At 48.3% G+C, this 16,581-nt stretch overlaps 4 protein-coding genes across 4 annotated transcripts; 1 reads left to right on the forward strand and 3 right to left on the reverse strand.

Annotated features, from left to right (window-relative positions):
- Positions 1 to 660: 660 nt before the first annotated feature.
- Positions 661 to 4,279, reverse strand: N7478_004493 (cohesin subunit IRR1; the record flags this gene model as incomplete). Its single annotated transcript, XM_056920707.1, has 2 exons — positions 661 to 3,773; positions 3,832 to 4,279. The coding sequence occupies 2 exons, from the start codon at positions 4,277 to 4,279 to the stop codon at positions 661 to 663; spliced, it is 3,561 nt and encodes a 1,186-aa protein (XP_056778744.1).
- A 2,104-nt stretch (positions 4,280 to 6,383) lies between these two features.
- Positions 6,384 to 7,589, forward strand: N7478_004494 (urease accessory protein UreD; the record flags this gene model as incomplete). The annotated part of the gene is made up of 1 exon (XM_056920708.1): positions 6,384 to 7,589. One exon carries the CDS (start codon positions 6,384 to 6,386, stop codon positions 7,587 to 7,589), a length of 1,206 nt encoding a protein of 401 aa, XP_056778745.1.
- A 608-nt stretch (positions 7,590 to 8,197) lies between these two features.
- On the reverse strand, positions 8,198 to 9,780 carry N7478_004495 (uncharacterized protein; the record flags this gene model as incomplete). Its single annotated transcript, XM_056920709.1, has 2 exons — positions 8,198 to 9,272; positions 9,422 to 9,780. 2 exons carry the CDS (start codon positions 9,778 to 9,780, stop codon positions 8,198 to 8,200), a joined length of 1,434 nt encoding a protein of 477 aa, XP_056778746.1.
- A 719-nt stretch (positions 9,781 to 10,499) lies between these two features.
- N7478_004496 (putative rRNA biogenesis protein RRP5) lies at positions 10,500 to 16,022 on the reverse strand (the record flags this gene model as incomplete). The annotated part of the gene is made up of 3 exons (XM_056920710.1): positions 10,500 to 11,051; positions 11,122 to 15,528; positions 15,585 to 16,022. The coding sequence occupies 3 exons, from the start codon at positions 16,020 to 16,022 to the stop codon at positions 10,500 to 10,502; spliced, it is 5,397 nt and encodes a 1,798-aa protein (XP_056778747.1).
- Positions 16,023 to 16,581: the final 559 nt, after the last annotated feature.

The following is a 16,581-nucleotide window of genomic DNA, read 5'->3' on the forward strand; positions in this document are numbered from 1 at the left end:
GCTCACTGGCAGCAGGAGCGAGTTATCCTGTCGATTGAAGGCTTCGCCGATAATCTAACCAAGTCTCGTTCGTTCTGTTCCTTGATTGTCGAATACGCTGTTTCCTCGTATTTATCACAGTTTGCCAGAGAGAAAAAAAGCCAATTCTTCTTTCCATATGTTCATCAAATATCTCCCCTTTCGCGGAGCAAGTAAAAACATTTTTTTCGATTTTAAGACGGATTTATCGTCTCATAATAAACTAGAGATTACGTATTATAGATTTTCGTTCATCTCTGGCATAGGTAATTTTTAGTATAAGGGACAATGGCATAAGCCGCAAACTAAAAGACATCTCGTCCTAGCCACACAAATTAATCTAGCCAGATATTCATCCAGACCAATACGACGTTGTCCTAAGGACATCTAGAAAGCACCAATTCTCTGAAGATCCAGGTCTAGAATGAGATGGGAACGTACCATTTACTCCATACAGAGGTAAGAAAAAAATAGAAAGAGAAATCAGTCATAGTAACATACACAAGTAAATATCCTTATCCGTCCAGAACAAGTTAAAAAGAAGAGAAAATTTTAGACAATTGAGAATTTAAATGGGGAAACAGAAAGGGAAAAGAACAAGCTAAGTAGCACAGAAATAATAGTAACCAGATAATGGATTATTTAGTCACCCATCACCTCATCCTCATCCGGTTCAGGTGTCCCATTGTTTAGCTCTTCATTCTCATCATGCTCACGATCAATATTTTCCTCGACGAGTTCCCGAGCACGCAGGTCTTCTTCATCATCCTCTTCTGCATGATCGGCACCATCGGCACCATCGGCATCACTCTCTTCATCGTCATCATCCACACGCTCTGTAGACTTGAAGTCCTTAGCAGCACCAGCACCAGGTGTCTGTCCCTGGCCAGCTGGTTTTGCGGGCTGTTTGCCCTTACTGCGGGGAGGACGAGGTTTCCGCTCTTCAAGATATGATAAGACCTCACGGTAGTTCTGACCCAAGCCAGCCTTATTGCGAAGCAGACGTTTCTTCAAGGTACCGCGTTTTGAGCCAGAGGCATCGGCTACTCGACCGATAATGGCTAGAACGATCTTGCCAGTCAATTCGCATAAGCGTTGCTCGGCGATGATGCTTGAACGTAGGCGCTCGGTGTTCACGGCCTCATCGTCAGAGTTATCATCCTCATCGTCCTCGGGTTCATCTTCTGATTCTGGCTCATCGTCTTCACCGGGCTCCAGGTCTTTACCGGATTTCTTTGCGAAGGTGCGCTCGGTAATGCTGTGGATCTGAAGGAGAATAGCTTGCGCTTCAGCTGGTATTTCATGAACGAGGCTTTGAGCCTGGAAAATGACATCTTCGTCGTTTCCGACGCCTTGCCCTAGGTTGCGAAGGGTGCTGAATAGTGTTTGGAGATCAAGGTAGGTGGTGGCAGCGGTAAAGCGCAGATCATCAAGATTGGATCGCTCGCTCATGATCTTAATAAGGGAAGATGAGAAAGTTTCTCGACTTTTCGTAAGTGCTTCAAAGTAAGATGTGCTGAACGAGGCCTTGCCTTCCCGCAGGGCAGATGACAAAGCCTGTACTTTCCACATGAAGTAGAATAACAATGTGCGGATGGTACTAGAGACCAGCTCTGTCTCTGCCCTGGCAACATCCTCATCATCGTCTTCTGCGAGAGTGCCACGCTCAGTGAGGTGAATCAATGTATTAAAAGGAGCCTCGTGGTGATCCTTCTTAGACTTTGAGCGAGAAGTGGGCACTGTTTCTAAAACTGCTGTACAGTCTGTGATGCCGGCAAGATTTGAAATTCGAGTTACAGCGTTGGTGAGTTCCGTCAGGGTTGGGTCGGAAATGGAGTTGCCATTCTGGACCTCCTTCTTGCGAGACAAAGCTCCAAGTGCCTCCACGAGATCATCCCACAGCTCCTGCACCTTGCCTTCAAGGGCTTCTCGCATCTCTTCGGAGCTCTTGGCATGTAAGAAAGCAACGCTTGCTTCTGCTAAGACATCCTGGTCAGAGTGCGTCAAGAATTGCCTGTTGATATCATTCAGCAGAGCGGAGTAAGCTGTAGCATCTTTCTGAAGGTCTTGAATTGTGTCTAGGTCAACCAAGTGTTCTAGTCGAAGAACAGCAGATGCGGCTTCTGGGGAAGAGCCATATTTGTTAAGAAGCTGGGGAATAATTTGTGCCAGGTTGTGAGAGATCTCCTCTTGGAGCTCAGGGATCTTGGCCGTTAGAGCTTTGTTCTTACGGCCCCGCTTATCGATGTCAGATTTGGCGATGTCAAGCACCTGAAGTTTGACAGAAGCACAAAGCACTTCGAGTAGAACAGATTCTTGTCCCTCTTGCATTTTGTACAGACTTCGAACCACTCCAGTGGAGTCATCCTCGGTTGGGCTATCGTCAATTTGGGAGTGGTCGTAAAGAAGATAGCCAGCGAGTGACTGCCATTGAGAGAGTTCTTCCATATGAGGATAAATCGCTTCAGTCGCCAAAACGAATCGCGAATCTGCCGGCGCTCCTAGAAGTAATCCACGGGATGGAACTGTAGTTTCTGGCTGCTCTACCTCCTGTTCGTCGTAGGCGTGGAAGATGTCGGCTAGGCATTTGAACTTGATCCACGAACGCTTAGGAGACTCGAAATCATCCTCATCATCATCAGGGAACATTTCATTGACCTCATCTTCCACCTCTTCTGTCATCGACTCGAGTGCATCCTGAACATTGGCAACAAAGAACTGGCCTGCCGTCTTCCGAATGCGAGGATCGACATCAAAGACGAGCCTTCCGATAGCGTCAATATCATCGGGCTCAAGTAGGCCTCCATCACGAAGATGCATCAATAACTCAATAGCTGTCGCACGCACTGTGATCTCGGCATCTTGGACAGCAATCTCCACAATACGCTGACGGAAGCGCTCTGTGAAAGAATTGAGAACACCCACATTATCTTTCTTCTCATAAAGGGGAAGCAGTTGTGACAGTGCAATCAACCGTGTGCTCGGGGCGACATCTGAGAGAATCCAGCCAATATATCGCAAATATTGACCTTCAAAGAAAAGCTCTCGGTATGAGCGAATCCAGCCGCCCAGAGCTGCGATACATTCGGCACGGATATTATCATCTACATCGCGGTAACGATGGACAAAGATTACATCGAATCCGTCTTGAATAAATTCATCCAGTTGTTGCAACTTTTGTTCATTCTCTGATATGGCCGTCTGGATGGCTTCAACTCTGCCTTTGTTCACAGATTTCTTTTTCTTCTCGCTTTCAAGCTGCTTACGAGAAGTAGTCAGAGTCGTCGCAACCTCTTGAGCGATTTCACATAGTGCGTTCATAATCGCCAGAGATACAATAGTGGCCGTATGCCGGATTGGGCGACAATTGGCCGTGCTCATGGGAGTAAACCAAACTTGGATGTTTTCAAGTAGAGACTCATCCGTGTACAATACTGAGGAGTGGTGGAATGTTTGGATAAGAGCAACCATGAACTCCTCCAGAACAGGTTGGAATGCACGATATTTTTTCGCGCGAGATATTAGAGGGTATTCTGCGATGCCCTGGTCTTGGTATGTGCTCTGGAGGTCTGTGAGTCGAGCAGCCGCATTGTCGATGTCCTCGGCTTCCTCTGTAGTAATCTCCAGGTCGGAGCCGGTGCATCGCAGAACAAAGTTCACAATATCCCGGACAGCTTGCCACTGGTTGCGTTGGTACAGATTCAGCCATTGTGCGGCCGCGGTATCGGCGTTGTTACTTTTGCCAAAGACCTCCGCTGCAAATGAATTGATTAGATGAAGAAGAAAAAGGTTGCACGTCTGATGATCACTTACCATAGATACCACGCTCGCCCGCCGCGAGACTAGGCCGTACCTTGGGATTCCGGGGACGCGGTGCCAATAGGCGGCCATTGAGGGCGGGCCGAAAGGCCAGTTGTCGTCCGACTCCATTGGTAGCAACCTTTGGCTTTTTCGATGCAGGAGCCCTTTTTCTAGATGTTGTTTTCTTCGTTTTGGTCTTGCGAGCGGCGCGTCGCTTTGCTTTTATCTCTTCCTCGTCCGCGGCATCATCCGAGGATTCATCGCTTTCCGAATCGGAAGACAAGTCGTCATCGTCCTCGTCGTCATGCGCATCGCCGCGCTTGCGTTTCCCACCGAGTGCTTGTTCGCGTCCGGAATGATTGCTTTGAGAAAATACGTCTGGTCGTCGCGTCGTTCGACCGGATTTGCGGCGGTCCTCCGCGGGGGTGGATGAAGGGTCACTGGCATTGTCTATGTCCATGATGAATAAAATATTTCAGGCAAGTTACTAGTGACAATCAGATGGAATATTCGGTCAAAATAAAAGGTTTCGGAGGTATAGATTGAGGCCGCGACAGCGCACGTCAGATAGACACGCGCTTCGTGAAACGCGCCGTGCGAGGGGAGTAAAGAATTTTAGATAGATCGTCAAGCGGGGGGAAAGGAATCCGCGTGAGATATTGGCGACCGGGGACAATTCGAAGCTGATCAATACCCCACAGCTCGGCTGGAAAGAATGAGAATGTCGAGGGAATAGACAGCGCCCGATGGAGACTCAGGGTGGGGGGTCTGGTACGAAAGGAGGTGGACGCGCTTGAGTGCCTTGGTGCCTGGATTCATCAAATTAACATTGGGACTAAATATAGATTAGGCATATGTAGTTAATATGACATAATTAAAATATGTCTCTGGCAAGATGGCCGAGCGGTCCAAGGCGCACGGTTCAGGTATACCTGATCCAAACATCCGTGTCTCGATTTCGGGGCGGGGGTTCGAATCCCCCTCTTGTCACTTTCTTTTTTTTTTTTTTTTTTTATTTAATTATTAATTTGGAATCCATTATCAATTTTCCGGTTTCTATTCACGCATTTGTTTTTGTTACAAAAAACAATGGAGAAGACCTTGATGGCCAGTCTGCATATCTAGGCACAATTCACATGTAGGGGGACATCTCACACATGCAGGGAGTAGTTAACTTTTGCCGAATCTTGGAAGTACTGTACGTAGTGCATCATCAGCTGCGGGTAAACGCAATACACTATATGCATATCCACCTTGGCAGCACTCAGCTTTTGCATTGGTAGACATTCGATTTGCTGGGGATGTCCACCTGGGCTGTTAATACTCAATTTCCCGAGCAATTGTGTGACCTACTCGTATGGGCGCTTGTAGCCTAATGTTACCTGCACCATAATATTGTTTAACATTTTTAATTGATGATACCTCTTTATACTTATGCTCGGGAAAGTACTGCAATTATGAGACGGCTCATCGCAGCCAGTCTTTCAAGTGTACCGGAGTATCTTGCAAATACCAGTACAATATCAATTGATATCATGCATCTGGTATATTACTTACTGTCCCCAGTCATCCAACTTACCCCTCTACTCACCCTCATACTCAAGTCCATCCTCCGTAAATCTTGGACAATTCCTCACAGGAGGAAATCCCTTTACCCCGAATCTCTGCCAGTGGATCGGACCTCGGAAGGACTTTGCTGATCGGTAAGATCGCCAGGGCTAGACGGGACCTGGCTGTGTATAGTGTCAGGTGAGCCGAGATATTTGATTTGAATCCTCAGGGAATTATGAATCGCTTGTCAGAATGAGTCTATTCCAGGCCACTTTAAAATTAGATTCAAATGGCCAAATGACCACATATTCATCATCGTTTTAGTCTTAGCCAGCGTGTAATTGCGCCATGGGGCGAGGAGTGGATGGGCTCATGACCGCCGACGGCCGTGCAAATCAGCAGCACAGAGCATTGATGCCTGGGCCTTCAGGCCAACAAATTACATAAAGTCCCTATAGTGGGGTGTCACGGGATTGACGATCACGTCAACAGGGGTCATGATTGGTTCAACCTCATCACGTGGTGCAGGACCTGGCGGACTGTGGGGAATAAGTGTGTCATAGAAACTACCCGCCGCGTCCACCATCCAGTCTATTGCTGTCCGGTCCAACAAAGCCAAGAAAAATCGATGCACAAGAGGTGAGAAAGCGCCCCCGCTTGACACATAGTCTTTGGGTTGAGCCACCCAGACCGACGCTAGGTGGGCTCCTCATTGACTAATGGATGCCATCATTCCTTGGGCTAAAATTATATACCAGTCACGTCCCCATGATTCCGGGGTAAAGAAAACTCTACTCGCCTCTGCAAAACATCATGCTGCAGCTTCCTGCATATTCTTACATCGCCCCGACACCTTACTGAGTGCATGCAAGTCTTGGCACATTCTTTGTCCTTCCGCCCCGTCTAGTTAAATTCCTCCACTCCGCTGCTCACCCCCCCACCGTCTCTTAAAACTTGAATTCCAAGTTTCCCGATAAAAGACCTCTCATTCCACCTCACACACAACCATCAATATGAGACGACAACCAGCAATGCCCATTCGCTCGCCCTTTGAGTCTTCAATCGCGAAGCCGGGCCAGGGTCATGTCGTCCTCTCTTTACTTCCGCCTAATAACCCCACCTTGACAACCCTCACATACAAATACCCATTAAAGCTCGTTCCGCGAGCACCAGGGTTTGTCCCTACGCCAGATCCAGCCGCACTATCAGACGAGTGCCCATCAAGGCCTGTTCATCTCTACCTCCTCACATATGGCGGTGGTCTGCTCCCAGGCGACCATATCGAGGTGACAATCGAGCTTGAACAGCGCACAAGAATGGTGGTGACTACACCACAAGGAAGCACGAAGATCTTCAAAACAGATCCCAGCGCCGACTCAAGTTTCAACGTTATTAAGGGCCACCGCAACAAGTTGCCCGCTAACGAACACATCTCCGATATGAGTCAGCAATCTTTAGACGTGAAGATCGGCCGCCAAGCTGCTCTCTGCTACCTGCCTGATCCATCCGTTCCATACAAAAACAGCCGCTATGCTCAAGTACAAACATTCACCGTTGATGCCTCAGCAAAGGGCGATCAGCGCAGCAGTCTTTGTGTACTGGATTGGGTGACGCAAGGCCGCACATCCCGCGGCGAGAACTGGAACTTTCGATTCTGGAAAGGCCGAAACGAAGTCTGGGCCACGGATGCAAAGAGCGGCAAAAGCCGTCTTCTACTCCGTGACTCTGTCATTCTAGACGATGAATCCGAAGCGCTAGACGACTCCGACTCCGAGGAAGAAAGTGGCGGGGGCGGCATAGAAAGCGGATTAAATTCCCATTCCAACCGTGCCGAGACACCACCCCCTCAACCAGGTCTTCTGCCCTTGAACGAAATCATACAAGAACGTACCCGACCCCACGGCGTCGTGGGAACATTAATTCTCTCCGGTCCTATCTTCGACAAGCTAGGCGCTTACCTCCTGCACCAATTCACATCACAACCTCGGATCGGCAGCAGGAATTGGTCTTCGAATTCCTCAACCGCCCCTGAGGCCTCACTTAGCACAAACGGAGACGGTCACGTCACCTGGACAGCTGCACGGGTACGTGCAGGCTTCGTCCTTGTTAAGTTTGGTGCCAAGGACTTCGAGACTGCCAAGCACTGGCTTGGCGGTCTTCTCCGTGAAGAAGGGAGCATCATTCGCGAGTTTGGCGAGGAGGCTCTTTTTTGCCTCTAAGCTTAGCTTAAGTTTGTCGTGCCTTTCGTCTCGAGCACTTTGTTTGAATCAACAAGCATCCACTCCCCCGATGATACCCCAAGAGCTCTCATAGGTTCTTTATATTCGGGCCTAAGGCTCCTCTGGGCCTGGGTTTCTTTGTCTTTTTTATTGAATATCTTTTGTACTGCTTTTTAGCCATGCATGCGATTTGATCTTTGAGGTGATCGCCCTGGATCCAGGCACGAGGGTGCATATCCAGAAAAAACAAAATATGGGCATTTCTTGAATGATAGCATAACTGCGCTGCAGTTCCTATTGAATAAAAATTTGGCCGTCAGCTGGTCTGGTCTTTTCGATTCTCTATTACATTCAAGTCTCTGTTCTATAAAAGTACGTAATATCATATACATTCCATATTATCCCAAAAAGAATATTATCTCAGAAACAAGAGGACAAAGCCAGAAGAGAAGAAGAAGAAGAAGAATCTATTTAAGATGTCTAAAGTAGCAAAAGAGGTATCATAAGAAACATCCCAAACTCCAGGACTTGAATCCCCGCAAAGCAATGAACAAAGACGAAAAAGAAATGTATCAATCATATCTCATAAAACCTCCAAGGTCAAGGATCTACCACCACCACCACCACCAATCAAAGATCCCAACCCTCCAACTCCCCTTCGTAGCCCCAACCAAATCATCAACATTCAACACATCAACCCCCTCCTGCACCAAAACGCGCCAAACATAATTCCTCAAACTCCGCGGCCAACTCGGCAACCCCCAATATCTAACCCTAAGACCAAGTCGATGCGCGACATTCACCTGTCCTCGAAGAAGTTCCATCTGCCTCTTCGAGAAACGCAACCCCCCCGAAAACCCCAACGCATCATTCAACGAAATAGAGGCATAGTAACTATTCGTGATATTGTACTTACTGTCCATATCTGGGATATCAGAGAAAGCATTCTCACTTTCAAAATTCAAGAAAGAAAGAACTCCCTCTTCAACACTATCCCCACCGACAAGTTTGTTCAGCGGTGCATCAAAGAATATATCCCTATATGTCGAATTGGAAATAACAAGTTCAAAGGGCGTGTTCCCCGTTCCGACCACAGTAATCGGTCCGTGAATAACATCATTCCCATCGAAATACGTAAGAAACCCCCGTTCACGAAGAGGTTCCAATTCCTTCATAACAGAGACCCAAGTAGATTCCCCATCTGTTTTGAAGTCGATCAACAACACAAGTGTCTGCTCGGGATCTGTATCGAAAACACCATGCGAAGGGGTAGAGATGAAGCGCTGAAATGGCGTGATGGGATTTTGTTGTTCCAGGATTCTGAGCAGAGGTTCAATGTACATTGATTGAAGGGTTCGGTGCGCTGTTAACGAGGCTGTTGTGTGGCCTACGTAGAGAGTGTCTTCCGAGTCGAAGGCCCAGACATCTGCCTCGACACTTGTACAGCCTGCTTGTAGGGCTGAGTAGAGGGGTACTCGGCGCCAGTAGTCGTTGTGAGAGTGGCAGGCGACAGGGAAGATGTCGCGGGAGAGATCCGTTGGCCATTGCGTGATGTCTGTGTCTGTGTCTATGCCTGTGGCGGTGTTTGTGGTGCGGGCCCAGCGGGAAGCTGCGCGGTCGTATTCATCTGGGAAGAAGGAGAGAATAATGCCACAGGTAAGAGTGAGGAATTGGACCAGGCCGCTGGGTATTATGTTAGTAGGTAGATCGGGCCAGGCCAGGGTGGGTTGGTGCTTGATTTGGTCCAGTCCAGATCTAGATTAAATCCAGCTAGCTAGCTAGCTGGACTGATAAATGGATCGGAATCGGGATATTAGGAACGTATAACGTACAGCATTACGAAAAAGGCGAGCAAAGAGTGCACGAGGTATCGTGGGATGCGCGAGCGACCGTGTCGCTTTTTTCGCGGCAAGGATTCCTCTAGAAGGGGGATGTCTTCTTCGTCGTCGGCTCTGGAGCTAGAGCTGGAGTGTTTGGATAAAGGGAAGCAGCTTAGTGCCCAGGCTTGACGCCATAGGCTGGCGCTGGTGTTGATGCGCGGCCCCACATGCTGAGGGACATGGTTCATTCGCACGTTGGCATTCTTCATCTCGGCATGATCCGGGGAGTCTGAGTAGGCTTCAAAGGGCGTGGTAACCACATATTCAGAGGGTGTGGAGGGGTGTCGCTCTGATAATAAAGAAACCTCCATTATGGGTAGGTAACTTAAATGGCACAGGCAGTTTCTGCCTGTATGTGAGGGGGAGGGGTGAGTGAACACAAATGCATCATTAAAGGAAGGAAGGTCATTATTATATTCTTATTTTATTTTATTTCTTAAAAATTCTTAAACTCTTACTTCCGTCCTACCACACAGATATCACTATGATCTTCTTGAATAGATAAAAAAGAGTTTTGGATAAAAAAAGGGTTCAACCCAATAGACTTTGCCATGTTGTACTAATGAGGGTATTGATTGGGTGGAGAGGGAGCGGGAGTCGGTGTATATGCATTAAGGTTCTCGATGGGATGCATGCTACACCGTTCATAGCTGGGATAGGTCATCCGAACATCAATTATGGTGGGAAGTACCGAGTACCTGACCTGGATAATACCAGTAAGGTTATATGGGAAAAGCTGTTATATACTTAAAAGGGTACATAGAATGTCACCTGTGCACTAATTTAACTAGTTTAGCATACTATGAAAAAGATACGCTTCATGCCACATTAGGAGAAACCCGGATAGATCGGCGGTTGATTTGCTATTGCGCTTTATATACAACGAATGCGATGATCCCAAACACCCACGGGTTCCACTCAGACCCGGCTTTTTGTTTTGAAAGAGACAAAAGAGAAAGAAACAAGAAACATGCAAGATACCAAAAAAAAAAGGAAAATATAGGAAAAAATTTAATATCGAGAATACATTTTACTCTTCCTGTCGAAGAGACTTCGCATAAGCTGCAGCCCGTGCTTGAACATTCTCCACCATCTTCTCATCTCCACCAGCAGCAACCAACTTCTCTTCAAAAGCAAGCCACTTTTTGAATAAGAAAGTAGCTTGCTTGGGCTTAAGCTTCTTGCTGGCGTCGATGTTGATCGCACCCTTCTTGTGTTGCAGACCGAGAACCCGCTCGAACAGACGGCGCACTTGATCGGCATCACCGACCTTGATTTCAAGATCCAGAAGCACGTTCCACAGGTCAATGCGCTTGGGGAAGGAGGAAAGGAGACCCTCGAACACGGTACGTCCGTGCTCGGCATCACCGTGCTCGGATCGGAACTCCAGTTGGGCGAATTTGAGAGTGGTATCGATGTGAGTGTGTTTGGGGACAGATTGTAAGGCGCGAGCGAGAAGACCGCGACCACGTGCGGGAGCGGCCAAGGTGTCGAAGAGGAAGCTAGCGTAGTTAAGGAAGAACTTGGGGGATTGGTTTGAGATCTTCTTCTTCATGGCGGTTCGGAAAAGATCATCCGCTTTCTGCAGAGGAAATATAATTAGTACCGGAATTATTAAGATGAATATGAGGCAGGGGGACGTAAAGACTTACCTCGTTTTTGCCGGATTGGATGTAAATGCTGATCATACGGTCGTAAATCTCCTGGGCATCGTTGAATGTGCATGCACGCTTGAAGACCTCCTCAAGGCTGTCATCGTCGCCATATGTGTTCTCCAAGTTCAGAAGAGCCACCCAGATGTTCAGCTTCTCGGAATCTTGTCCCATAGTGATGGTGCGAAGGGCACGCTCAGCAATAGTGCGAGCCTTCTCAACTTCACCCAGCTCCAGTTGGAATGCCATGTACTGAAGCCACAGTAGCGAGGAATCAGCTTCACCCAACAGAAGACGCTCGAAGTCAGCGACAGACTGGGGGCCGTTGGCATCCAAGTCACCGGTACGATCAACCTGGATTTCAGGCTTGCTCTTCTTCTTCTTTTTCTTCTTGGAATCTTCATCATCGCTACCAGCTGCTGAATCCTCTGCTTGATCTTGGAGATCACCATTCCAATCGAAACCGCTAGCACCAAGACCACCATCCTTGGAGGGCTTGGTTCCGGACATAGCAACATCATCGTCGCTGTCCTCTTCATCTTCATCCTCCTCCTCATCCTCGTCATCGCTGTCACCCTCAACATCAACACCACCCATGGAGATATCATCATCACCACTGTCATCCTCGTCAAGCTCGACACCGCCGAGGTTATCTTCGCTCATGTCTTCATCATCACTATCCTCATCTTGGAAGTGAGAAGCCTTAAGCGAGAATGAGATCTTTCCTTGTTCACGATCGATGTTGATAATCTTGGCCTTGACAGCATCACCGTCGTTGTACAGGGTGCGAGCATCTTGTACTCGCTTGTCAGCCATCTCGCTACGGTGGCAGAGACCACTGACGTTCTTGGATCCATCGATAACAATGAAGGCACCAAATTCCTCGACCTTACGGACCTTTCCGGTAACGATCTGGCCAGCCTTAAGATCATGGAGAGTAACAAGAGCCTTGAAGTTAGGGTCCAAGGCGGACTCCTTCAAGCTCAATTGCAGCTTACCCTGCTCGGCATCCGCCAGAATGACACGACCCTTGACAAGTTGATCCACCTGGAAAGAATCCTTCCATTCCTTAAGGTAGGAATCGGAGAGATCAGATATACGAACATAGGCATTGACATCATGACCAAGGGTAATGAAGAGACCAGCATCTGTGACGCGCTTGACAAATCCACGGACAATATCATTGGCCTTGAGGTCCTTGATAGAGGAGATCTCAGGGTCCTGAACAGGGAGCGCTGAGCTTAGAACCTTGGAGGGGCGAAGGGATAGAAAAATCTTCTTGTTTGGCTTGTCAACGGCAACAACGCAAGCCCGAAGGACCTCGTTCTTCTGGTGCACAGTAGGGATGGCCTTGGAGTAATCATCGGCCATGTCAATCAAGTTAACGGCACCAACGAGGGCATCGTTAAGTTGCATGATAACTTGCTTCTCGGTGATCTTGGTCACACGACCAGCCAAGACCATACCGACAGAGATGTCGTTGAGGGAAAGCTTATCGAGCCCTTGCTTAGCAGAAAGATCCAAGTGGCCCTTATCAGCATTGACAGCAGTCACCTGGACCTTCAGTGCTGATCCAATGGGGAAGTTCTTTTCGACATCTGTCAAGAGAGACAAATCATCGGAGGCATCCATGAAGCGGAGACGACCTCTGACATTGGGGGACAAGTTGATCCAGAGGGAATCATCAGCAACATTGTTGACAAAGCCCATCCAGGAGGATCCAAGCTTGACTTGATCCATGGTCAAGGGCTCAGCGCTGGCGGCCTTGAGGAAGCTGGGCTTCAGCGAAAGCTCAAAGACGGGATACTTGCCACTGCGGTGGGAGATAGGAAGGAACTTGTGGTTGCGGGCATCGTGCACACCGAGAATTCTAGCAGACAACTCCTGCTTGGCCTTGAAAAACCGGAGAGGCTGTTTGCGGTCCTTGATATCATTCCATTTGTCGAAGATCTCAGAGACATCGATACGACCCTGAATGTTATCTGCGAGCTGGACGTTGATCTGAGTGGACTTGATGTTGGCGACCTTGCACTTAACGATCCGGCCGAAGGTGAGATCGGAAAGAGTGCTGACAGTGTCGTCAACTGGGTTGGAAAGGGCGTCGTTTGGTTGGTTGAGAACTTTAGCCTGCTTGGGACCCGGTTGGGCTGCCTCAGCCGACTTCTGGCTCAGGATGAAGCGCTGGGCGTCATTGTCGACAGAGTGAATAGTCACAGAGACAGTCTGGCCCTTTGAAGCTCCAAACTCAACCTGAGAGAGGTTGTCTTCTTCGATGAGACGCTTGGGAACAAGACCAGTCAGACCCCCGAGGAACTCAATGAAAAGACCCGCAGGAGTAATGTTGCGGACGAAACCAGTAACCTTTGAGCCCTCTTGGATATCACTGAATTGTCCAGGAATGGTGGACTGCTTGGCGGCCTTCTTAAGGCTGGCTCTGGCAGTGACTCGGATAAGGCGATGAGCGCGCTGAATGTCGAGAACCATGAGGTCGTTCAGCTTTTGGCCGACACGAATCTTGGAAAGAGTAGAGTGCTGCTTAGAGGGGGATCCGTCAATGACGTGCTGGACATCTAAACGAGCCACAAGACCGGACTCGTCAAGCTTGAGAAGAACATCGTCATTGGACTTTTCGAAAACGGTTCCAGCAAGGAGCAGACCAGGGTGAATATCCTCGAAGGCCTTGCGGTACTTCTCGGTGAATGTAGATGGGTCCTTGCAAGAAACTGCAAGTCTACCTTGGGATGCATCAACGCTAAGGGCATGCACATTGACGACTTGGCCGAGCTTGAAATGTTGGGCAGGGTCCTTGATGTATGCTTCACTCATCTCGGAGACAGGGAGGAAACCACGGACAGTGCCGTAGAATTGAACAACAGCACCATGAGGCTGAAGGTTAACAATAGTTCCAGGAGACTGGGCTCCAGCCAAGATATCCTTGTAGTCTTTCCAAATGGCAGATTCGCTGTTAAGCAAACTCTTCTTCAAAGTTAAACGAATCTGGCGCTTCTCAAGGTTGACTGAAAGAATTCGCGCGGAAATCTTCAGGCCCTCGCGGAACTTCTTCTCTGGGAATTGAAGCTGGGAATCCGCAAAGTGCATGGACGGGACAAGACCGGAGATACCATCTGCAAGGCTGACGATTAAACCATCCATACCAGTGGCTCCGACAAGGAGCTTCTCAATCTTGCCCTTAACAATAGCTCCGACAGTGACGTCCTCAAGACGAAGGAAGGGCTGCTCAATCACAGTCTTCTCGAAAGAAAGGAGGTAAAGGTTGTCGAGCATGTTGAAACCAACAACTCGTGCTTCGTGAGTGTTTCCAGCCTTGAATGGACCTGAATCATCTGAGATGGATTCAACTTTACCATCTGACAGTCGGGAGATGTGTACGAATCCAAGGTGATTGGTCTCGCCAATCTGAACGTACACACCCAAGCCGGGGTCGACCTTGATGATCTTGGTCTCGGGGATGATGGCAGAGATAGCAGGAGCCTCGGTAGATGAAGTAGGGCCAGAAGCTTCAGAAGAAAGCTTGAGGACGTGGTCAAGCAGCGAGAAGCCGACCTTCAAAGGCTCGGCGGATGGGTAAGTAGAAATGACACGACCCTTGATCTTGGCTCCGATCTTGAACTTCCGTACCAGATCGACCTTGCCATCATTGGCACCGGACTGGACCAGATCGACAGTTGCGTCGAGCATACCCATAATCTTTCCCATCATGCCATTCTCGGTGACCTCAGTCAGAAGAATCTCAGCAGCAACACCGGGGAGGAACGAGCCGATTGTTGGGGCAGCGTTCAGGAAATGCGATTTCTTAATATTGGCGGCTGATGGAAGGTTGGTGGAAAGCTTGATCACGTTTCCGCTGGCGTTCTGTCCTGTCACGATACACAGATAGACTGAACCCTCCTTGATGCTGTGGTAGTCCACGCGAGGGTCAATTTCCTTAGAAGACATGAAACCCTTCAAATCTGAGCCCTCAATACCAAGGTCCATAACCAGACCGTGATCTTCAACACTGAGGACGGATGCTTGGATAGCGGTTTCGTTGACCAGGTCGGATTTAGAGAGACCAGTGTTGGCTTGTCTGGGATCAATGGCAAGCTCAAGGCGCTTCTTGTTGCGACCACCAGCCTCGACGGCCTCGGCGCCAGTAGAAACTACATAAGTACGCAGGTACTGACCTAGGTAGAAGTAGTCCTTGAGGTCGATAGAATCTTCATCCGAGCTGTCTTCGTCATCGTCGTCCTCCTCTTCGTTGAGCAGCTTCTGAATTTTATCATCGAGAACCTTCGAAACGGAAGTGAGAGAAACAAAGCCGACAAGACCGTTTGGCAGAGAGAGTGCGATTTCGTGGGCGGTAATTTTTGAAACCTGACCGAGAATCATGGATCCGGGTACAATACGCTGTATATGTTAGCCAGACTACCCAAGTGGGATCTTTCAGCAACGAAACTGCATACCTTAAAGCTGAGAGGCTCAATGCGAACGCTAGGCTTCTCTTTCTTTTCCTTGACGTCGGACTTCTTGCCCTTGGTCTTCTTCTTGCGTGATTTCTTTGCGGGGGCCTCGGCGTCTGCGTCCTCCATATCATCATCCTCATTATCGTCGTCTTCGTCAACTTCGCGAGTTGAAGGTTTCCTTGATCCCTTTGACTCGAACAGGACATCTCTGGTGGCTTGAATCTGAATTTGCTTGCGTTCCAATGCGGTCAAAACGCTAGCACCGCCACGAGGGAAAGATGGCTCATCATCACGAAGAACAGAGAGCTCCGAAGGCTTCGGGGCGGTATCTGGCTTTTGTTCTTTTTTGGGTTCCTCTGCGCCGACCTTAGCGCGCTTTTGTGGTTGACGGGAAACCGTCTCTTCAGGGGCGTTCCCCTTTCGTTTTATCGGCGCCATTGTGGTTAGGCAAGACCGACTATATTGAACGGTTGGGAGAATCTCGTTGTTTCGCAAAGAAAAAAAAAATCGAAAAATCCGATTCTGCGCGGCAGAATGCTTGGCGGTGAGGATAGGTGGGACCGCCTTTGATTTGTGCCTTGACACCTTGAGATGGAAGATTTACTAACTAACGTTAACTAACCTAACTAACTAGTTAACTAACTAACTAGTAACTAATATACTGACTAAGTAAGTTATACAAGTTTCTACACTTTGGAAATATTAGAGAAATAAATTGTTATTTTTTATCTCAAAATCACAAAGAAATAGTTTCAATATATTGCGCGATACTTTTCTACTAAAATGATTCATGTCTCACAAGCATTTTGCCATTCGCGCGAGTCATAAACAATGGAACGTGTACATACCCGTGGATGGTACTCTGAAGTTACCAGGTATAGATGTACGATTTTTGTATAGATCTCTACTTTTGTAGTATTGGACGTGGGAGAAATTGGACCATATACCACTTATTTACTAATGTTTTTAGAAAGATCATTATTCATTTAAATAGTTC

This window comes from Penicillium angulare (assembly GCF_028827245.1).
Source record: "Penicillium angulare strain IBT 27051 chromosome Unknown utg000004l_segment0_segment0, whole genome shotgun sequence".
Classification (NCBI taxonomy): Eukaryota; Fungi; Ascomycota; class Eurotiomycetes; order Eurotiales; family Aspergillaceae; genus Penicillium; species Penicillium angulare.